Raw genomic sequence first — 21,538 nt, 5'->3', positions numbered from 1 at the left:
TGTCAGCATGGGGTGGGGGCGTCTCCGTACATCCCAGTGCACCCCCACGCCCCCCCGACACCCCCAGGGCACCCCCATATCCCCCATAACACACGCCCCCCCCCCCATATCCACCCCACTGCACCTCCACACCCCCCAGCCCCCCCACACCCCCCAGCGCCCCCCCGTCCCTCCCCACAACCCCCAGTGCCCCCCATCCCTCCCCACCCCCCCAGCACACCCGCTGCCCCCCAGTCTCCCCATGTACCCCCCGTGCCCCTGCTGCCCCCCCGTAGCCCCCCCAAATCCCCCAGGGCACCCCCATACCCCCACGCCCCCATTAAGCCTCAGAGACCCCCACACCCCCGTACCCCCCCCACCCCAGCGCCCCCCCCCACATCCCCCGGGCACCCCTGCTCCGGGACGGGGGGGCGGGGCCTGGTGCTGGGGGCGGGGCCAGGATGGATCGGGGGCGGGGCCTGGAGAGGGGCGGGGCCTGAATGGGTCGGGGGCGTGGCCTGGTGCTGGGGGCGGGGCCTGAGAGGATCGGGGGCGGGGCCTGGAGAGGGGCGGGGCGGGGCCTGACTCGGGGGCGGTCTTGGTGTAGGGGGCGTGGTCTGGCGGGGGGCGTGGTCTAGTTCGGGGGCGGGGTTTAGCTGGGGGCGTGGTCTATGTCGGGGGCGGGGTTTCGCTCGCGGCGGGGCGGGAGGGGGCGGGAGGGGGCGTGGCTTGGCGGAGGGGGCGTGGCTTGGCGGAGGGGGCGTGGCTTGGCGGAGGGGGCGTGGCTTGGCGGAGGGGCGTGGCTTGGCGGAGGGGGCGTGGCTTGGCGGCCGCTTCCGCGCCGGGGCCTGCTGGGGCCTGGCTGCGGCCTGCGGGGGCTGAGCGGGCCCGGGGGGCCCCGGGGGGGAACCGGGGGGGAACCGGGGAGGCCCCGGGGAGGGCGCCGCGGCCCCGCGGGGCTCGTTGCGGCCGGGCCGAGGCGGCGCAGGGCGGCCTCCTGGGCCTGAATGCCGCCCGCCGTGCCGCCAGGCTCGGAGCCCGCGTCCCGGCGAGGGGTCCCCGCGCCCCGCCCGGCCATGGAGAAGATGTCGCGGTCCGGCGCGGCGCTGGGCGGCGCGGCGCTGTCGGGGCGCACCATGTTCTGCCACCTGGACGCCCCCGCCAACGCCATCAGCGTGTGCCGCGACGCCGCCCAGGTGGTGGTGGCCGGGCGCAACATCTTCAAGATCTACGGCATCGAGGAGGAGCAGTTCGTGGAGAAGCTGAACCTCCGCGTGGGCCGCAAGCCCTCGCTCAACTTCAGCTGCGCCGACGTGGTGTGGCACCAGATGGACGAGAACCTGCTGGCCACGGCCGCCACCAACGGCGTGGTGGTCACCTGGAACCTGGGCAAGCCGTCGCGCAACAAGCAGGACCAGCTCTTCACCGAGCACAAGCGCACGGTCAACAAGGTCTGCTTCCACCCCACCGAGGTGTACATGCTCCTCAGCGGCTCGCAGGACGGCTACATGAAGTGCTTCGACCTGCGCAAGAAGGACTCCGTCAGCACCTTCTCCGGTACGAGCCCGCCCCCCCCGCTGCCCCGCTGCCCCGGCCGGGGTCTTTGCCCTCGCCCCGCGCCCAGGAGGAGGGTGAGGCGTGGGACGTGGCGCTCGGAGCGGGCATGGAGGGAGCCGAGGGGCTTTTGCCACTCGGGGTGGGCTCAGGAGGGCTCCTTGGGGCTGGTTTGAAGCCGGCTGCATCCGTCCCTGCTTGGGGACCTCCTCACCTCTCCCAGCGGCATCGCCGGAGCTCCGTCCCATCGCTTCTCCCCTTCTCTCCCCGCTCAGGCCAGTCGGAGAGCGTGCGTGACGTCCAGTTCAGCATCCGCGACTACTTCACCTTCGCCGCCACCTTTGAGAACGGGAACGTGCAGCTGTGGGACATCCGCCGGCCCGACCGCTACGAGAGGATGTTCACGGCCCACAACGGCCCCGTCTTCTGCTGCGACTGGCACCCCGAGGACCGGTGGGTGCGGGGCCCGGCCCTGGCAGCTGCTCGGTCTCCACAGAGACCAGAGAGCCCAAAAAATGGGTTCCCAAGGGAAGCGGGGTCTCTGACACCCTGGCCTCTGTGCTGTTGCATGAAGATGGGGGCAGTTAGTACTTTTTCTTGAAGATGGAGAGGGAGGTGTGGGTTTTGTTCGTGTTTTTGACACGCCAGGGCTTCCTGAGCCACTGTTAATGCTCAGGTATGCCCAGTCTGGTGCCAGGGCCTTCACGTCTCGCTCTGGTGGTCAGCTCAGGGAAGGGCAGATACCAGCTCTCTTTCTTGCAGCTGGTCAGGTTTCCCTCCTGCCTTTCCCTGGGGGCGGTTCAGGTGTGTCTGTAAATAGTTGTGTCCACGGAGCTGTGCACAGCCAGTGCTGTAGCACCTTCCTCGCGTCCCGCTGTGACTCCTCGCAAGCTGAGTGAGGCACCGAAGTCTGTTCAGACTGGCCTTTTTTCTCTCTGCTGTCCATGTCCAGTAAAAAATAGATGTGGGAGGAATGAGGATCCCATCAGGTGAGTGTGGTTCCGAAGATGCAGGACCTCAAATTGGGAGGGGAAGGAGAGGTGCTGCCTCACCTGGCTATTAGCACATGGGAGGGTGCGATTGCAGCCTGGCTGCCTCCCCGTGGCATGGCCACGGCTTGCCCATGGCCGGGCACACGGCTGCATCCATGCCGTGAGCTTCACCCGCCCCGCGGGCCGGTGTCTCAGCATCTTTCCCCGTCCTTCTCACAGGGGCTGGCTGGCCACAGGCGGCCGGGATAAGATGGTGAAGGTGTGGGACATGAACACCACGCGGGCGAAGGAGATCTACTGCGTGCAGACCATCGCCTCCGTGGCCCGAGTGAAGTGGCGCCCGGAGTGCAAGCACCACATCGCCACCTGCTCCATGATGGTGGACCACAACATCTACGTCTGGGACGTGCGGCGCCCCTTCATCCCCTCCGCCATGTTCGAGGAGCACAAGGACGTCACCACGGGCATCGTGTGGCGCCACCTCCACGACCCCTACTTCCTCCTGTCCGGCTCCAAGGACAGCACCCTCTACCAGCACATCTTCAAGGACGCCAGCCAGCCCATCGACCGGGCCAACCCCGAGGGGCTGTGCTACAGCCTCTACGGAGACCTGGCCTTCGCGGCCAAGGAGAGCCTCATCTCCTCCGACTCCAACCGCAAGCCCTACATCGGGGACCGCCGCCACCCCATCTTTTTCAAGCGCAAGCTGGACCCCACGGAGCAGTTTGAGTACATCTCCTCCTCGAGCGCCCTCAGCGTCTTCGAAACGGACGTGGAGAGCGGCAGCATGGACTGGTTCGTGCACACAGCCAAGCAGTACGCGCTGGCCGGCCGGCCGCTGGCCGAGCTCTGCGACCACAACGCCAAGGTGGCCAAGGGCTTGGACCGCAACCAGGTGAGCGCGGGGCAGGGGCTCCCAGCACAGACGTGAGGTTGGGGGATGCTGTCAGGAGGAGGAGGAGGCCTGGCTGGCAGCGGTGCTCTGCCTCTGATATCCCGTCCCTCTGTCCCTTCCCCTCTGCCCTGTGGCTGTCCCTGGAAGGTTTCCCTTCACCCACAGCGCTGTTGCCTACAGCAAGCACAAATTTCCTTGTGTGCTCAGACACTCGGCATCCCCCAGAGCCTGCCCAGCTCGGTATATGGGCAGGTGATCTGGTAGATTTGCAGCCAGGGGCTGCTTGGGACAGGTGAGGTCTGACCGTGGCTGTCCCACGCAGGTGGCTCAGACGTGGACGATGCTCCGGATCATCTACTCCAGCCTCGGCACCGCGTCGTCCGCTAACCTCAATCACAGCATGGGGAAAGGCAGCGCCGCCCTCCCGCTCATGAACAGGTAAGGGACGCCAGAGCAGCTCCGTGAGCGTCAGAGCCCCGGCCTCAGCCCGCCCTGGTTTGCAGGTTGGCGTCGTCTGAGTGCGGTCGTTTTCTGCGTGGGTGTGAGGAGCGAGCGGGCAGCCTGGCCTCGAGCCACGCAGGCTTCTGTGCTGCTCCTTCCCCTCTCTGAAGCGGCGTTTGAAGCTGGCTGTGGTGGGTGTGAGGCTGGTGTGGTGTCGGCAGTCACTGAACCGTGGCTGTGACCGTGGGCTGGGGACGCAGAGCCCCTGTCTGGCTGCCGGAGCTGGCACGGGGCTGGTGCGGAGAGGTCTCCTCCTGCCTCCGAGAGGCAGAGCACAGCTCCGCTCTGCCAGTGGCTCGCTGGTGTTGAGAACCCCGCTGCGGGCTGACGAGGCAGGAAAACTTGTTTTTCCTCTTCCGAATGACACATGAAAGTGAGGAGCGAGATCTCCAAATTAGCTCTCAGACCTCGCAGGGCTGGGTTCCCGGGATGAGTGGCAAAGACTCAAATAACGTCAAACAAAGCCCTGCCATCGACCGAGCTCCGCAGCCAGCCAGGTCACTGCCTGTCACCAGCTCAAAACCACGAGCACAAGCCGGAGATCGCGGCTCTGCGTCAGCTCCATTCAGTTCCTCTTCTGTCTCGGAGGAGCCTGCGAGCAGCGACGCATAACAAATAGCCGAGCATCTTGCAGAGAAGCAGCTCCTATTTACCCTCTTCTAAGCTGAACGTGAACAGCAAGAAATGGAGTCAAGAGGCTGTGCTCAGCTCTGAAACCGCTCAGGGAAACCTCTGCAGGTGTCTTCGGTGGGTGCACAGGGATGCCAGGCTGAGAGAAAGGGCTGTGCTCACAAATGCAGTGTATTATTATTTATTTATTTTTTAAGTTACAAAGTGGGGACAGCTGACTCTTTTGCTCTCAGGAGAATTATGTCTCTTGTTCCACCATTCACATCATAACTGGAGACCCGCATCCAGCCTGCTTGCTGGCTAGAACAGAAGCTCTGAACTTTTGCGCCTTTTAAACTGAGCGAGCGGCTTCTTTTCCAGCTTCAACCTGAAGGACATTCCCTCTGGGCTGGGCAGCGAGTCGAGACTGGATCGCAGCAAAGGAGAAAGCCGCACGGAAAATATCCTCCTGGATTCCTCCTCCACTCTGATCAACAACGAAGGTAGCGTTTTGGGGGGGGGGGGGGTGCACAGTCCTGCGGCTGTCCTCAGCTGATCCCTGATGGCACAGTCCCGGACATAGGTGGCTCTGGTACGTGCTAAGTGGGTACATCTATCCTGTAAACGAGGGTATGCTCATTCCAGGGGGCAGCAGACAGGCGATTTACCCCTGTGACCCCCCCGAGGGGGCTGTGCTGACTTCCCTCTCCCTGGGCACACAGACAACGAGGAGACGGAGGGCAGCGATGTCCCTGCGGACTACCTGCTGGGAGACGTGGAAGCGGATGAGGATGACCTGTACATGATGGACCACGAGAACCCGCACGGTGAGCGTGTTGCTGGTGCTGAGAGCTGCTGCTGGTCCCAGCCACGTGGCCGGATCCTCTCCCGGCCTTCCGCGCTCGTTCCTGACCGCACGGGCGTCTCTCCTTGCAGCTGAGGAGCAGGAATACAGCCTCCCCCAGGAGGCCTTCCCTCTGCGCCACGAAATTGTGGACAACCCGTCAGCCTTGGACCACCTGCAGGACAAGGCTGACTCCCCTCACGTCAGCGGCAACGAGGCCGAGACGGTGTCACTGACGCCCGTGGAGTCCTTCTCCCTCATCTCCATCTCCCACTCGCTCTACGAGAACCGCCTGCCCTCCGACTTCTTCAGCCCCATCGTGCGGGACACGCTGCTCTTCTACGCCGAGCAGGGGGATGTGCAGACGGCCGTGTCCGTGCTCATCGTGCTGGGAGATCGCATCCGCAAGGAGATCGATGAGCAGACCCAGGTACAGGGGGGGAGCACACAGCCAAACCCACGGCCTCTTCCTCGCTGCTTTTCCCCCCCCGGGTGTCCTGTCCTGGCGGGCTGGGCAAGGATCGACCTCGCTTTCAGGGCTGGCCCAGCACCGTGCGGGCTCGGGGAAGAGCAGCTCCCCCTCTGCAGGGCTCTGCCCCTGGGAGCTGGGGCTGAGCTGTGCGTGCCGTCCCCAGGAGCACTGGTACACCTCCTACATCGACCTGCTGCAGCGCTTCCAGCTCTGGAACATCTCCAACGAGGTGATCAAGCTGAGCACGTGTCGCGCCATCAACTGCCTCAACCAGGCCTCCACCACCCTCCACATCAACTGCAGCAACTGCAAGCGGCCCATGAGCAACAGGGGCTGGATCTGCGACAGGTGAGGGCGGGAGCTGGGGGACAGCCCCGCGTCCCCTGCTGGCACAGCCTGGGGGCTGCCGGGGCAGCAGTACCCAGCAGGATGGGGCTGGTCCCCCCCCACCCCGTTCCCTCTCTGTGTCCCCTCGGGGCCTTTCCCAGCCCTCGCTCACCCCTTACCTCCGCCGCAGGTGCCGGCAGTGTGCCAGCATGTGCGCCGTGTGCCACCACGTCGTCAAGGGGCTCTTCGTCTGGTGCCAGGGCTGCAGCCACGGCGGCCACCTGCAGCACATCATGAAGTGGCTGGAGACCAGCTCGCACTGCCCCGCGGGCTGCGGCCACCTCTGCGAGTACACCTGAGCCCCGCCGCCGGCACCGGCCCCTCGCCACGGCCGGGGGGGGCAGGAATTGGTGCCGCGGTGGGGGCGACTCCCTGTGTGCGTATTTATTTTGGGGATCCTGTGTACAGAGCCTGGGGGCAGGGGGCTCCCCGCACCCCTGCGCGTGCCGTTTTGTACTGAATTAAACCAAACCAGCCTCGGGGCTCCTGGCGTTGCTTGACGGCTGTGTGGGGGGGGCCTCGGGGCCGCGCTTGGGGACCGCGGGGTCTCGCTCAGCCCCCTCGCGGTGGCCCCGCTACGGCACGGGGGTCCCTATGGGGGGGTCCGCATGGCGCCCAGCTTGTGGGCCCCACCTGTCCGGCGCTGGGTATCGCCCCTTTAAGCGCGCCCCCCCCGCCGGGAGCCGCGGCGGCGCGGTGCGTGCCGGGAGCTGTAGTCCGCGGGCGGCCCATGGCGGCGGCGCGGCGGCTGCTCGGCCTCCTGGCCCCGCTGGCCTGGGCCCGGCCCGCGGGCGGCGCGGCCCCGGCGGGAGGCGGCTGGTGGGGAGCGGGGCCGGGAGCGGCGGGGCGGGCGCCGAGCGGGGCCGGTACCGAGCTGGGGGGGGGGCCTCCCGTTGCAGGCAGGCGGGCGCGGTGCCGGAGGAGCCGCGGTGCACGGTGGAGCGGGCGGACGCGGCCCTCACCTCCGCCCTCTTCCTGCAGCGGTACCGGGCCGGGGGGGGCGGGGGGGGGGGCGGGCCGGGGGGTGCCCCGGGATGGGGGTTCCGGGAAGGGGGGGGGCCTCGGAGGGGGGGGGGTCCCGGGGGAGTCCCGGGGGAGGGGTCTCGGGGGGGGCCCCGGGGGAGGGGGGGGTCGCGGGGGGGGGGGGAGGGTCCCGGGGGGGGTCCGGGGGAGGGGTCTCGGGGGGGCCCCGAGGGGTGGGGGGGGTCGCGGGATGGGGGGGGGGAGGGTCCCGGGGGGGGTCCCGGGGAAGGGGGGGGTCGCGGGATGGGGGGGGGGGGGGTCTCGGGGGGGTCCCGGGATGGGGATTCCTGGGGGGGGGCGGGTCCCGGGGGCGGGGAGTCCCGGGGGAGGGGTCTCGGGGGGGCCCCGGGGGGTGGGGGGGGGTGGGGGGGGTCGCGGGATGGGGGCGGTCTCGGGTAGGGGGACCCCGGGAGGGTCTCGGGGGGGGTCCCGGGATGGGTGTCCCGCGGGGGGGTGGAGGGGTCCCGGGAGGGGAGTCTCGGGGGGGGGGGGACCCTGGGGGAGGGGAACCCCGGGGAGGGTCTCGGGGGTGGGGTGGGGGGGGTGTCGGGTGGGGGGGCCCCGGGGAGAGGGTCCCGGGGGAGGGGGGTCTCGGAGGGGGGGGGGCCCGGCGGGGGGTCCTGGTGCCATCCCCATATTTCCCCCTGGGACCCCCCACCCTGGTTGCGCCGCCCCCCCCCCCCCCCCCCCCCCCCCAGGTTCGCCTTCTCGCGGCCCGTCATCCTGCGCGGGGTCACGGACAACTCGGTGAGTGCCGGGCACTGGAGGGGGGGGGGGATGGGGGGGCACCGGGGGGGGCGGCAGCGGGGTGGCAGCGGCACCGTGCCCGTCCCGCCGTCCCGCAGGCGTTCCGGGCTCTGTGCACCCGCGAGAAGCTGCTGGCCGCCTTCGGGCAGCGCCTGGTGCGCCTCAGCACGGCCAACACCTACTCCTACCGCAAAGGTGAGGCGCTGAGGGGGGTCTGCGGGACAACCCCGCACCCCCCCCCCCCCACCCCGGTGGTCCCGGGCAGGGCGTGCGGGGGCTCCTGGCTGAGCTCTCGCCCTGCCCGCAGTGGACGTCCCCTTCCAGGAGTACGTGGAGCAGCTCCTGAAGCCGCAGGACCCGACCACGCTGGGCAGCGGTGGGTAGCGCGGCCCCCCCCCCCCCCCCCCCCCAACCCACGGCTGGCCCCTGCGCAGCCCCCTCAGCGCCCGTTCCCCCCCCCCCCCACAGACACCCTCTACTTCTTCGGGGACAACAACTTCACCGAGTGGGGCCCCCTCTTCCAGCAGTACGTGCCGCCGCCGTTCCGCATCCCCGGCACCAGCGGCGCCTACAGCTTCGGGATCGCAGGTGGGGGCCGCGTGGGGCCGTGGGGTCAGCATTGCGGGGGGGGGGGGGGGGGGGGGGGCGCAGGCAGACCCGGGGCCGCCCAGCACCCGCTCCCTCCCCAGGCTCGGGTTCAGGCGTCCCCTTCCACTGGCACGGCCCCGGTTACTCCGAGGTGATCTTCGGCAGGAAGGTGAGCGGGGGGCCGGGGGGGGAGGGGTCTGGAAGCCACCCGGGGGCTTTGGCGAGGGGGCGCTGAGCCTCTGCGGCGTCTCCCAGCGCTGGTTTCTCTACCCGCCGGATAAAACTCCCCACTTCCACCCCAACGAGACGACGCTGGCCTGGCTCCAGCACACCTACCCCACGCTGCCGCCGGCCGAGCGGCCGCTGGAGTGCACCGTCCGCCCCGGGGAGGTGAGGGCTGCAGGCAGGGCGCAGGCAGGGCGCAGGCAGCGCTCGGCTCCCGCCCCGGCCCGAGGGCGGGAGGGAAAAGCGCTGGCGGGCAGCTCCCGTGGCGGGGCGGGAGCCCCAGGGAGCCCCCGCTGCGCTCTGCCCGCAGGTCCTGTACTTCCCCGACCGCTGGTGGCACGCCACGCTCAACCTGGACACCAGCGTCTTCATCTCCACCTTCCTGGGGTAGCGCTGGGCACGGGGACGTCCCCCCGGTGTCCGCGCCCCATCCCGACACAGCGAGCAGCCCGGGGGCACCGGACACCCCCCCCCCCCCCCACCCGAAACACTGGTGTCGGGACCAAGCACCCGCTGCTGTGGTTTTTAACTGGGCTGCCCCCACCTTGGGTTAAAATTTAGGCCCTGCCGCGGGGCTTGCGCCAGCCCTGCCAGGCAGGGACGGGAGCTGGGGCAAACCCCGGCCCACGCGGGCAGGGTGGGGCTCGGGTGGGCGCTGCCCTGCGCTGGAACAGGAACAGCCCCTGCTGCCTGCACAGCACGCAGGGCTAGGAGGAGAACCGGCACCTCAGCTCCAGCAATGCCACCCGAACCTGCCACCAGGGGACGGGGACAAAATGCACCCACCCCCCCCGCCAGCCACAGGGAGAGGCCAGGGAAGCAGCCCCGGCCTTCCCCCAGCCCCTCGCAGAGAGCGTCAGGAACCACGCGAGCTCTTTTCACATTTATTGCTGAAGGTTTTGTTGTTGTTGTTGTTTTGTTTTGTTTTTATTGACATTGGCAAATGTCCAGAGCGCCGGGAAGCCAGGCAGGCTGCAGGCCAACCACGCGGCGACGCCGCCGACCAAAATGCTGTAGACTCAGTCAGATGGGGGGGGGTTGGTGTTTTTTTTTTTTCCCCCAAAGGGATTTCATTAAAAGGAAGATGAACTTGAACCCGGCTGCTTGTTCGAGGAACCACGGTCCCGGGGCCAGGAGGAGGGGGTGCCCCCAGCCCCTTCCAGCCCAGGGACAGTTGTTCCCCAGAAAAAGCCCAGAGGCAAGGCAGTATCGGCAGAGCACGCGTTCGGCTCCCACCCCAGCACGTGGCTATTTACAGGAAAGAGGGAGACACCACCCTGGCCCGACGGGAGCTGGACAAGGAGGAGAGGAGCTATGTACACGGGGAGGAGGGGACCCGGCCAGAGCCGCGCAGGGAGCACCGGGCGCCCGCCCCAGCGTGCTCCGCACCCGGCTCCTGCCCCGGGGGAGCAACTTTGGAGATTGTCAGCACAGGCGGGGGGGGTCCCTTCCCTCCTCTGCAGGCGACGAAGGTGTTGTCAGCCCTTCCGGGCAGCCACAAGCCACCCTCCTCCATGCCACCAGCCAGGGCTCCTCCGAGCACTGCGCTCCCCGCGGGCGGGAGCCTTCACGCCTGCCCAGCCGCGGTTCCACGGGAAGGGGGAAGGCGACGTGCCCTCGCCCAGCGCTGCCGGAGGGTCCCTGGGCACCCAGAGCGGAGGGGGGACAGACGGGGAGGGAGTAAGGCATGGTGCCAGCCCGGCCAGGGCAGCGTGGTGCTGCGGCCAGGGTGGCGGGGAGAACCCCAGGGGGCCGGCGTGGCCCCTCGGCCATCAGTAATCTTCCACCCAGCCGTTCTCCGAGATGAAGGCGTCGATCACCTCCTTCATGGCGAGGTTGGGGATCAGCTGGTCCTGGGTCAGGGGACTCCGCGTCACGGGATCGAAATGACCCACGCGCTGCAAGGGAGGAGGTGGCCGGGAACCGGTTACGCCGCATACCCGGCCCCGGGGCCGGCGGCACGGCTGCTTGGGCTAGCGCAGCACCCGCGTGGCGACCCAGCCCAGAGCTTCCTGCTGCTGCCAGGGCAAGGAGGGCACGGGGCAGGAGCGTCCCCAGCCCAGCAGTACCTGGAGATGTTCCTCTATGTCCTTCCTGTCGTACGTGATCCCGCTGGGCGTGATGCAGGGCTCCCGCATCAGCTCGAAGCTGATCTTCCCGCACAGGTAGTCGGGGATGTCCCGCTTCTGGCTCGAGAGACGCGGAGCCGGGTTAGGAGGGGCCGGGCAAACGCAGCCTCAGAATTAAAAAGTGCTGAGAGGTGGCGGTGAGTGAGGGTGCAAGCAGCTGCATGCCGCAGCAGCGGCTCGGACGGGGCTTGCCCCTGACACGCCGTCCCTGCTGCTGGCCAAGGGCTGGCTTGGGAGGAGGGGAGCGCAGGAGACTCAAGCCGCAGCTTTACCTTGGCAGCAGGGACTGAAGTGGGTTAGAGCAAGCAGCTCTGGCTGGGGAGAGTGGGGAGCACGTGCTGGGGCACACTCACCTTCCTCTTCTCATCCACCTGCGAGAAGAGCTCGTCCATGTCTGCCAGGTACTTGTCCTGAAAGAGGAAGGTGCGCGGTGAGGGGGGAGCACAGCCCGCTCCCCTCTCCTCTCCCACGTCAGAGGCTCCAGGAAGGAGCGAGCCCCGGTATCTCCCACCCACGGGTGCTGCAGACCCAGCTTGCCCCACGCAGGGACAGACCCCACTGCCAGCGGGGGCGTGGATTTGGCCACAGGTCCTGGGACAGCCCCTTGGGTTCCCAGCCCCCGTTTCCCAACCCTCACGGCTGAACCGCGTGGCAGAAGTGATCCAGCTTAAAAATAACCCTCCTTTGCGGGGCTATTTTTATCCCCGGATTAGTCCCCTGCTCCGGGACGCCACGCAGACCCACACGTGGCCGCAGTGGACAGGAGCTGCTCGCATCGCACGGCCATCGAGGAACCCCGGGCGCTGCATCCGTCAGGGCACAGCGGTGTCACCGCTGCCAGGCTGCCCCAGCTGCGACAGCAGGGTGGCAGGGCAGGGGCCGCTGCCACAGGGGGACCCACAAGGGGGGCAAAACAGAAAAAAGCAGCTTGCGTCGAGGGACGGGAGCAGCAGCCCTGGGGGAACCCCGGCTCCCTCCTGCCTGCCCTGTGCCCGCACGGCCACTCACGTGCTTGGCCTCGATGCCGGCCAGCTGAACGCGGCTCCGGCTCTCGTCCACGTTTTCTTCTTGCTGGGTCTTGCGGCACTCGGCCAACTCCCTAGGACAGAGGCAGGAGAAGTCAGGGCAGGGATCGGAAGCGGTGACGGGATGCCATCGCTGACCCAGCCCCGGGGTTCTGCTTGCCCAGGGAGGCAGGGGTGCTGTGCTCGGAGCCACAACAGCTTCACGGCACCGAAAGATCTTTACAGCGGCTTGCTTCTTCTCCCACCGCCTGCTACACGCGCACACATGTCACCCATGGGTCACATCCACGCCTTTGGGCTCAGCCGTGCAGGAGGCTGAGGGGGAAAGGGGACCCCGGCTGTCGTTACCTCTCCTTCTCCGCCATGATCAGCTTGGTCAGGTAGGAGTGCAGCTCGTTCTCCTGGTTGATCCGCTTCTCCTCGATGCTGTTCCAGCGCTTCTTCTTGGCGATGCGCAGCGCGCTGGGAATGTCGTCCCCGAAGTTCAGCCGCTGCTCCTTGGCGAGGTTGTAGGCTGGGGGGGCGGGGGGGGGGGGGGGGAATGACACGGGGCACGTCTCAAAGCCCGGCCGCGTGGCTGCGGCATCCCCCGCCCCGCCGCCAGCCGCCGCCGCTCACCTCTCTGCAGGTTGGCGATGGCCTCGTCGTAGCTCTCCATCTCCATCTGGCACTGCCCCAGGAAGAAGTGCGCCTTCACCGACTGCCCGTCCAGCTCCAGCGCCCGCTTGCAGTCCGCCAGCGCCTTGTCGTGCTGCTGCATCTTCAGGTAGCACAGGGCCCGGTTGGTGTAGTACACGGCCACCAAGGGGTTGCGGTTCTGCGGGGCGGACGGGCGTCAGCGCCGGGCAGGGCGACGGCGCCGAGCCCGGGCACCCGGGGGGGGGGGGGGCACCGGGACGGGGGGGGGGGGCACGGAGCGGGGGGGGCACGGAGCCGGGGGGGGCACGGAGCGGGGGGGGCACGGAGCGGGGGGGGCACGGAGCGGGGGGGGGCACGGAGCGGGGGGGGGCACGGAGCGGGGCCCGCGGGGCGCTGCCGCCACCCAGCCCCGCGCCTCCCTACGGGGGGGGGCACCGATGTGGGGGGGGGGGGGGCACCCCGGGGGGGGGGGGGGGGCCGTGCCGTGCCCACGGGGCTGGGGTCGGCCCGGGGGTGGCTCGGGGTGTGGGGGGGTCCCGGGGCGCACTCACGATGGCGCGGCCGTAGGCGGCGGCGGCCTCGGGGTACTTGCGGCCGCCGAAGAGCCTGTTGCCCTGCTCCTTGTGCTCCTGCGCGCTGTGGCTCTTCTCGGGGCTGCCGCCGCCGCCCCCTCCCGCTGCTCCCGGCCCCGCCGCCGCCGCCGCGCCGCCGGGCCCCGCCGCGCCGCCCTCCCGCTCCTCCTTCCCCTTCATGGCCCGGCCCGGCCCGGCCCTGCCGCCCGCCGGGGGCCGCCGGCTCCGCTCCTGCTGCGGCCGCGCACTGCGACAGCGCCGCCCCGCCCCCCGCCGTGCGTCACTTCCGGGGGAGGGGGAGTGGGCGGGGCCCGGGCTGGTGGGCGGGGCCTGTGGTGGAGGCGGGGCGGGGCTTGGCTGTTGTGGGCGGGGCTACGCGGGCGGGCGGGAACTCGTTGGTGGGCGTGGCCTGGTGGGCGGGGCGGTGGGCGGGGCTTGGTGGGCGGGGCGACTTTTGGCGCGCCCCTGAGCAGCGCGCGCTGCTCCCCCCCCCCCCCGGCGCGCGCGTCCCTGGTTCGTGCTCGTCCCCCCCCCCCCCCCCCCCAATAACACCCGCCCCCAATTAGCGCAGCACGGCATCGTTAAGCTCCCCCCGCACACACGCTAATTACCGCCCCCCCCCCCCCGCAGAGGCCGGGCGCCGGCCGTGTGCAAAATATTTATTTGTACTCCAAAAACGGGGGGGGGCCGAGCGGGGTCCCCGAGCCCCCCCCCCCCCGCACACACACACACACCCCGCGCTGGGGGCCGGGGGGGGGCCGGGGGGGGGCCACCGCGGGACCGTGCTGCTGCCTGACCCCCCCCCGGTGCTTCTTTGGGTAGAAAAATAAAATCGCTCCCGGCGTGAAAGTGCAATTCCCTTCGGGGGGGGGCACGGGGGGGGCACGAGTCGGGCCCCCGGGCCCGGAGGAGCGTGGAAAGGGGCTTCGGGGGGCAGGCGGAGCCCCCCCCTTGGGGGTCGCACGGGTTCCCCCCCCCCCCCCCCCGGGGGGCGGCTTCCTTCAGCCTGGGGGGGGGGGCGGGGGGCAGAGGGGGGGCTGCCGGGGTACACGCGGGGGGGCAGCGCGGTCGCTAGCACCGAGGGGGCAGGGGGGGGCAGGCCTGTCCCCATGTCACGCGCGGGGCCCCCCCTCCGCCGGGCTCCGGCCGTCGGTACGGCAATGGGGTGCTCTGGGGGGGCTGGGGGGGGGGGTTAGGGCGGGGGGGGGATCTGTGCCCCCAGCAGGTCGTAGGCGAAGATGTTCCAGAAGACGGCGAAGAGCAGGAAGGTGCCGTAGGAGAGCAGCACGACCCACCAGCCGCACTGGTCCTGCAGGCTCTCCTCGTAGCTGCGCAGGATGGTCAGCCCCATGCTGATGCCCACGATGGCCCCCGCCAGGTGGGCCATGAAGCTGGGCTGGGGGCCCGAGGCCGGCAGCGGCGGCGAGAAGCGGAGCCAGACGGCGCGACCCACCTCCGAGCTCACTGCAAGGCAGCGCCGCGGGTGGCACCGGCTCCCGGCCCCGTCCCCATCCCCGTCCCCATACTCACTGCACACCAGCGCCAGCACCATCCGCAGCAGCTTGTAGGGGCAGCGCATCCCGGCCCAGTTCTGCGGACGGACAGATGGACACTGAGCCCCCTGCAGCAGGGCCACCCCACGACAGCAGAGCCCCACGACACCCAAACCCTGCTCGCCCCACAGTGCCACCCCTGTGACCTGGCATGGTGCCCGCGCCCCACTCTCACACCGTGATGCCCACCCCACAATTCCCACCCCACGATTCCCACCCCACGATTCCCACCCCACGATTCCCACCCCACGATGCAACCCCCCAGCTTCATACCATGATGCCCAACCCATGGTTCCCACCCCATGGTGCCCACCCCATGATGCCCACCCTACAATCTCACCCCATGGTGCCCACCATGTGATGCCCACCCCATGGTGCCCAGTCTCACATCACGGTGCCATCCCATGGCTCCCACCCCATGGTGCCCACCCCATCATACAACCCCACAATTTCATACCATCATGCCCAACCCATGATTCCCACCCCGTAATCTTACATGAGAGTGCCATCCCATGGCTCCCACGGGAATGGTGCCCACCCTAAGATGACCACTCTACAATTTCACTCCATGGCTCCCACCCCATGGTGCCCACCCCGTGGTGCAGCCCCACAACCTCGCACCATGGTGCCCACCCCACAGTCTCCCATCACAGAGCCACCCCACGATACCCGTCCCATCGTCTTGCACCGCAATGCCCACCCCAACAACGCCCACCCCGACGATGCCCAACCCATGTTCTCACCACCCGGCACCCACCCCCAGTGCCCCCCCCCACTGCCCCCTCCCACTGACCATGACGACGTTGGCGAGGTGAGCCGAGCAGAGCGCGTAGACCCCCCCCGAGCCACCAACCAGGGGTGCCCGCATGTCCGTGATGGAGACGGTGAGGGAGCCTGCGGCATGGCGCCTTGTCAGGGGGAGGCTCCGCGCTGCCCCCCCAGCCCCACCCCGCGGGGCCACCCTGCTGGCTGCGGGGACAGCGGGGACAGGGACCGGCGCGGGCGCTCACCCACCTGCGAGGACGCCGGCCAGGTAGAGGAAGCTGATGCGCAGGATGCCGTGCACCATCTCCAGTGGCACCCCGATCATCAGCTGCAGGAGGGCGTTGAACCCCAGCTGCTCCAGCCTGCGCGGGGGACACCAGGGGACACGAGGGGACGCGTTGGCTCAGGCCAGCGTCCCTGGGCACCCCGGGTTGGCGGAGCCGTGCCGACGGCAGGGACTCACCCCACGTGCATGAACATGTAGGTGAGGAAGCGCCAGGCGCGGGCGCGGTGCCCGGGGTGGTAGACCAGGGGGCTCTTCATGTACTCGGGGTGGTAGGTCTGCAGCACCCACTTGTTCAGCCGGGCGCCGTAGCACAGGAACACGATGATCTGCGGGGACCCACGGGGCTGTCACCTCCCCCCCAATGCCCAAGTCCCTCCAGCCAGGTGTGGGGCACGGGGACATCACGGCTACTGTCACCCATCCCATCTGCCCCAGGTCGGAGCCTCCCATAGGCATGGGGACACCACAACCAGCGCCGTCTGTCCCCTCCAGCCCCGGTCTGAGCCCCCCAAGGACACCAGGATGCGGCCAGGCTCAGCCCCCCAGCTGAGCCCCCACCTGGGTGAGGGTGACGGCTGCCATAAAGACGGGCGGGGGACACGTGCGGTGCTGGTAGAAGTACCAGCGCCGGTCCATCTCGCAGGGCAGGATCTCGTAGGCCACATAGCGGACGAAGCGCTTGTAGAAGCCCAGGCCGGTCTCGTCGAGCAGCCCGTCCCGGGGCAGGGCTCGCTGCCCGTTGGCGATGGCTCGCTTGAAGCTGCTCGAGCGCTTGCTGCTGATCTGCGGAGAGAGCCCGTGGCCGCCGCCGGGAGCTGCGGGGCGCCCGGTCCCGGCTCGCACCGGGAGGCCCCCGGCGCCCACCCCAGCCCACCGGGAGGGACCGGCCCTGGCAGCACGCGGGGTGGCACCCACCCACGCTCCCGTCCCCGTCCCCGCCTCGCCCCGGCACTGACCAGGTCTACCAGCTCCTGATAGCAGACCTGCCCCTCGTCGTTGCCCTGTGCCAGGGCCACCAGCATGTCCAGCTTGGCGGGGTCCAGGGGCAGCTCATGGCTGTGCACAAGGCTGGCGAACGTCTCCACGCCGATGAAGCCGGTGTTCTCAGGGTCAAGCTGCTGGATATGGCATGGGCATGGCCAGGGGGCGTTCCCGGAGCAGCTGGTAGCCCCGAGTCGGTGCCCCCATGCCACCGCCCGCCCCATGCCACCGCCTGCCCCACAGCACCGCCTGCCCCACGCCGTGCCGCTCCAGGAGCCGCGGCAGCCCCGCCACTCGCCGCGCAGCCACCACTCTCCCACTCAGTCGCTCCCCGCCGCCAGCAGCCTGCCAGCCAGGAAGCCACGAAGCCAAACACACGCGCGGCGCTGGCACCATCCTCCTCCTCCTCCTCCTCCTCCTCCGCCTCCTGCACCTCCCAGCTCCACAGCACCTGTGCCGGGGCACCTGCACCCTCCTCAGGGCTCCCCAAACCGCTGGGCACGCTGTGACCATCGGGTACCCCGTGACCATCGGGCGCTCCGTGCCACCGTCCCACTGCTGGAGGTGAGGAGTTCAGGAAGGCGCGAGGAGGACGGGGATGAGGAAGGTGCTCACTCTCTGATGGCTGGAGCACAGCTGGGGACCCGCTCTGGAGCCACCAGCAGAATTACCCGGCCATTCCCCCGTGTCGTTTTTGCTCCTTTCTTCTCCGGGGAGCAAACTCGTGGGCAATGTCCCCACGGGACGGGCAGGGCACCGAGCGCGCAGGCACGGCTGGCACCCCGCATGTGCACTTTCGCCAGGGAAAAGCCAAAAATCCCTTCCCAAGGGGGGTTCGGCTGCCCAGAGCCCCCTCCACATCCCGGGGCTGATCCTGCCCGAGGTGGGTGCTGGTGGCTGCAGGACGGCGCCAGGCTCTGGGGGGAGATTTAGCAGGGGGAGAGGGGCAAAAAGCACAGCGCAGGGCGAATTTAATGATGGGGAGCTGAAGCGCACGCAGGGCCTCCCCGCCAGCCTCAGTGGGAGGTGGGGGCATAGGCGCAGGTTTCGGAGCGGGGTGCGGGGTGTGGGACGTGGGATGCAGGGTACGGGATGCGGGATGTGAGCTGTGCTCTCAGCCTTGCAGCAGCCGCCAGCCCATGGGGCCGGGGAGCACCCCGGTGCCACTTGCCCCCCACCCCACGTGCCACGCCAGGACCTGGCGCACGCTGCCCCACGCACCGACACACACCAAGCTCCAGGGAGCCGCTGTCTGCTTCGGGGGGGGGGACATCTCCCCACGCCCCCAGCCCTACAGCCCGGAGGGGGGACAGCTCCTGGCCCCTCAGCCCTGTGGGGCTCCCCCAGGACCTGCTCCCTCCCGGAGGCGCCCAGCAGCGGGGTGACAGCACCGCAGCACCCCGCGGGGAGGCCGGGGGGACTCGCCCAAGGTCACGGAGGCAGCCGGGGGGGCAAGGGGCCGGGGCGGGGGGGCACCGCCAACCCTGACCCCCAGTAAATTCCCTCCCCAGCCCCACAGCGGAGTCGCTGGATCGGGGGGAGAGGGGTCAGGCCCCACAGCCGAGGCCACCGAGGGAGGTGCTGGGGGTGCAGCGCCGTGCGGGGACGGTGCGGGGCTCACGGAGCGTTCGTGTGCCGGGGCCTGATCCTGCCGGCGGTGCGGGGCCGCTGCTGCGCAGCGCTGGTGCTCCCCCGGGCTGCTCCCGCAATCAGGTCACGGGGCTCGACGCAGCCCCCCGCGGCCGTGAGCCCGAGCCCGCAGCGGGGCGGCCGAGCCGCCGGGATGGGGGGGCCCCATCGCGCAGCCCCGCCGGGGCTCAGCACCCCCCGTCCTTGACGGCGCGCCCCGCGCGCACCTCGGCAGGATCCGGCCCGGGGCGCGCAGGGCGGGGAGGAGGCCACAAGTGCGCCGAGTTGCCCGGGCTCAGCGACGCAACGGGGGCACCGCGGGCGACGGAGGGGGCACGGGGGGGCTTTCACCCTGGGGGGGGCACCGGGCGCAACGCCCCCCCACCCCCGCACCCCCGGCAGCGCTGCCCGTTGCACGGTGCCCCCCCCGCCCTCCCCTTTCCAGCGCGGAGCCCGGTGCCCGCCCGCCCCCCCGGTAGCGCTGCCCGGTGCTCGGCGGCCCCCCCCCCCCGCAGCCCTCCCCCCCAGCATCCCCCCCAGCCCCGCCGCGGCTCTCACCTGCTCCTGGATGAGCTGCAGCAGGGAGCTCCTGTCCATGCACCCGGCGGGGTGCGGGCTCCGGCGCTCCCCCGCGCCCGGGGCCGGCGAACCGGGCAGGGGAGCGGCGCGGGCGGCGGGGAGGGCGGCGGGGGGGCCGGCGGCGGCGGGGGGGGCGGCTCTGCCCTCCAGCCCCGCGTTGCGGCGGGCCCGGCTCCGAGCTGAGAGCGGCGGCGCCGGGAGCCGCCGATGGCAGCGGGGCGGCGGCGGCGGCGGCGGCGGCGGCGGGGGCGGGAGCGGAGCCGAACGGAGCCGCCCCCGCCGCAGCGCACGGCGCAGCGCCCCCCCCTCTGCCCCCCCCCCCCCCTCCCCGCCGCCGCCCGGGGAACCGGGGAAGCGGGGAACCGGGGCCCGCCCCGCTCCGCCCCGCCCCGCCGGCAGCCCCGGCCCCGCGTCCCGTGGCACGGCGTGGGGAGAGGGACGGCGGCGGGCCGGGATGGGAACGGGCATCCCGGGGGGAACGGGCATCCCGGCACGGGAACGGGCATCCCAGGGGGAACGGGCATCCCGGTGGGGGAACGGGCATCCCGGGGGGAACGGGCATCCCGGCACGGGAACGGGCATCCCGGGGGGAACGGGCATCCCGGTGGGGGAACGGGCATCCCGGGGGGAACGGGCATCCCAGGGGGAACGGGCATCCCAGGGGGAATGGGCATCCCGGTATGGGAACGGGCATCCCAATATGGGAACGGACATCCCAGAGGGAAAGGGGATCCCAGAATGGGAACGGGCATCCTGGGACAGGAATGGGCATCCCAGTATGGGAACAGGCATCCCGGTATGGGAACGGGCATCCCAGTATGGGAACAGGCATCCCAATATGGGAACAGGCATCCCAGTATGGGAACAGGCATCCCAGTATGGGAACGGGCATCCCGGGACGGGAACGGGCATCCCAGTATGGGAACGGGCATCCCAAGATGGGAACCTGCATCCCGGTACAGAAACAGGCATCCCAGTACAGGAACGGGCATTCCAGTAGGGGAACAGGCATCCCAGGATGGGAACGGGCATCCCAGTACATGCATCCTGTTACAGGAATCTACATGCCAGTATGGGAACCTGCATCCCAGTACAGGTATGTGCATCCCAATACATGCATCCTGTTACAGGTATCTGCAGCCCAGTATGGGTACCTGCATCCTGGTACGGGAAACTGCGTCCCAGTACGGGAACCTGCATCCCGGTATGGGAAACTGCATCCCAGTACGGGAACCTGCATCCCGGTATGGGTATGCACATCCTAGTACTGGCATGTGCAGCATGGTAAGGTGTCTGCGTCCCAGTACAGGTACCTGCATCCCAGTATGGGAACCTGCACCCTGGTACAGGTGCGTGCAGCTTGGCATGGTGCCTGCATCCCAGTATGGGTCCCAGCATCCCAGTGTGAGTACCTGCACCCCAGTATGGGTACTGCATCCTGGTACAGGTGTGTTTATCCTGGCACGGGTACCAACATCCTGGCACAGGTACCCGCATCCCAGTACGGCTCTGTGCATCCCACTACAGGAACCTGCATCCCAGTATGGCTCCCAGCATCCCGGTACAGGTCCCAGTACATGTCCCAGCACCAGGCAGATGCCGCAGCTGGCAGAGGTGCCCCCAAGTTTTCCCTCTGTCCCCGTTGGGGTGCCCACAGCCCAGCCCAGCAGCAGCACACCCCGCAGGGGTGCTTCACGCCCCTGTTTGCAGACCGGCAGAGCCCAGCACCTGCGACTCAGCACCCTTTATATGCCACGTCCCAGTCTGGGTACCCACGTCCCCACTCCAGCACGGCATGCACTGGGACACCGGCACCGTTACCGGGTGTGGACCTGCTGCGCCCTGGGGGCCCGGCCCGTTTGGAGTCACCGGGAGCACCGCGCGTCCCGTCCACCTTGGCATCGCCTCCTCCGTCCCGCACCAGCTCCGCTCCATCCCAGTGCCAGCACCCCACGGCATGGCCAGGCTGTGTCCCCCCGCCCCGGGACCCCCTTCTGCCCTGGCAGCCCAGAAGGATCCCACGCACAACAGGAGCAGCGCGGCCCCATCCAGCCCTGGAGCTCATCCCAGGGGAGAGGTGAGGCTCTGGGGGCTTTAACAGTCCCTGGGGCCAACCCAAGCCGTGGCAGGGCCCCGGAGAGGTGTTGGGAAAGGCTGCGACCACGTTCCCCAGTGCCCAGGGCCCGCGGCAGAGCCTGCAGAGACAGAAATAAATGAGGGAAAAGCTGCCGTGGGGAAACGGGAGCAGGGAGGGGAGGTAGCACAGCCCCGAGAGCTGCACGGTGCTGAGGAGCTGGCTGCGGGGGTGCGGGGAGCCTGTGACAGCGACACGGGGACCCGCTGCCTCCTTCCCCAGCTCTCCCCGCAGGCTGGCACTCACCCTCCCTTGCACTTGTTCTGGAGGTGTCCGCGCTCCCCAGCCCTGCGCCTTGTGCCACGGGGCCAGGCTTCAGTTCGTACCCTGACATCCTGTGACTGTCCCCGAAGGGGGGGTCTGCCCAGGCCCTTGGGGACTCCTCGCTCCCGTGGGACCCCCTCACACCACAGCCAAGGGTCCCCCTGGC

General features: G+C 69.7%; 4 protein-coding genes across 8 annotated transcripts; 2 read left to right on the top strand and 2 right to left on the bottom strand.

The window, feature by feature from the left end:
- The first annotated feature begins 802 nt into the window (after positions 1 to 802).
- Positions 803 to 7,216, top strand: WDR24 (WD repeat domain 24). 2 transcript variants are annotated; one of them, XR_010825075.1, is made up of 10 exons: positions 803 to 1,536; positions 1,809 to 1,986; positions 2,745 to 3,420; positions 3,743 to 3,858; positions 4,912 to 5,033; positions 5,253 to 5,357; positions 5,467 to 5,804; positions 6,010 to 6,194; positions 6,364 to 6,609; positions 7,133 to 7,216. XR_010825075.1 is itself a non-coding variant. In XM_013177221.3 (9 exons), the coding sequence occupies exons 1-9, from the start codon at positions 987 to 989 to the stop codon at positions 6,530 to 6,532; spliced, it is 2,439 nt and encodes an 812-aa protein (XP_013032675.3). In that variant the 5' UTR covers positions 803 to 986; the 3' UTR covers positions 6,533 to 6,715. The 2 variants fall into 2 exon arrangements, 1 of the variants encoding a protein (XP_013032675.3); XM_013177221.3 differs by lacking the exon at positions 7,133 to 7,216 and having other exon boundaries at positions 6,364 to 6,715.
- Positions 6,904 to 9,911, top strand: JMJD8 (jumonji domain containing 8). Of its 2 annotated transcripts, XM_066977575.1 has the most exons (9): positions 6,905 to 7,052; positions 7,133 to 7,216; positions 7,955 to 8,003; positions 8,102 to 8,198; positions 8,311 to 8,379; positions 8,472 to 8,591; positions 8,693 to 8,760; positions 8,847 to 8,981; positions 9,127 to 9,911. In XM_066977575.1, exons 1-9 carry the CDS (start codon positions 6,964 to 6,966, stop codon positions 9,205 to 9,207), a joined length of 792 nt encoding a protein of 263 aa, XP_066833676.1. In that variant the 5' UTR covers positions 6,905 to 6,963; the 3' UTR covers positions 9,208 to 9,911. The 2 variants fall into 2 exon arrangements, with proteins under 2 accessions (XP_066833677.1, XP_066833676.1); XM_066977576.1 differs by lacking the exon at positions 8,847 to 8,981 and having other exon boundaries at positions 6,904 to 7,052.
- Positions 9,687 to 13,440, bottom strand: STUB1 (STIP1 homology and U-box containing protein 1). The gene is made up of 7 exons (XM_066977573.1): positions 13,161 to 13,440; positions 12,589 to 12,787; positions 12,319 to 12,484; positions 11,954 to 12,044; positions 11,299 to 11,355; positions 10,886 to 11,002; positions 9,687 to 10,714 (listed from the first exon to the last, which is right to left on the bottom strand). Exons 1-7 carry the CDS (start codon positions 13,359 to 13,361, stop codon positions 10,589 to 10,591), a joined length of 957 nt encoding a protein of 318 aa, XP_066833674.1. The 5' UTR covers positions 13,362 to 13,440; the 3' UTR covers positions 9,687 to 10,588.
- Positions 13,441 to 14,236: 796 nt separating this feature from the next.
- On the bottom strand, positions 14,237 to 19,210 carry RHBDL1 (rhomboid like 1). Of its 3 annotated transcripts, none has more exons than XM_066977820.1 (8): positions 18,954 to 19,210; positions 16,769 to 16,903; positions 16,344 to 16,568; positions 15,963 to 16,111; positions 15,749 to 15,861; positions 15,528 to 15,628; positions 14,712 to 14,772; positions 14,237 to 14,645 (listed from the first exon to the last, which is right to left on the bottom strand). In XM_066977820.1, exons 1-8 carry the CDS (start codon positions 18,990 to 18,992, stop codon positions 14,374 to 14,376), a joined length of 1,095 nt encoding a protein of 364 aa, XP_066833921.1. In that variant the 5' UTR covers positions 18,993 to 19,210; the 3' UTR covers positions 14,237 to 14,373. The 3 variants fall into 3 exon arrangements, with proteins under 3 accessions (XP_066833921.1, XP_066833920.1, XP_066833919.1); XM_066977819.1 differs by having other exon boundaries at positions 14,241 to 14,645; positions 16,742 to 16,900; positions 18,954 to 19,207; XM_066977818.1 differs by having other exon boundaries at positions 14,241 to 14,645; positions 16,742 to 16,903; positions 18,954 to 19,206.
- Between the last annotated feature and the right edge of the window lie 2,328 nt (positions 19,211 to 21,538).

The sequence above is a fragment of the Anser cygnoides genome, chromosome 15 (genome assembly GCF_040182565.1).
Source record: "Anser cygnoides isolate HZ-2024a breed goose chromosome 15, Taihu_goose_T2T_genome, whole genome shotgun sequence".
NCBI classification, from domain to species: domain Eukaryota; kingdom Metazoa; phylum Chordata; class Aves; order Anseriformes; family Anatidae; genus Anser; species Anser cygnoides.
The sequence above is the reverse complement of the archived record's forward strand: the minus strand, read 5'-3'. Positions and strand labels throughout refer to the sequence as shown.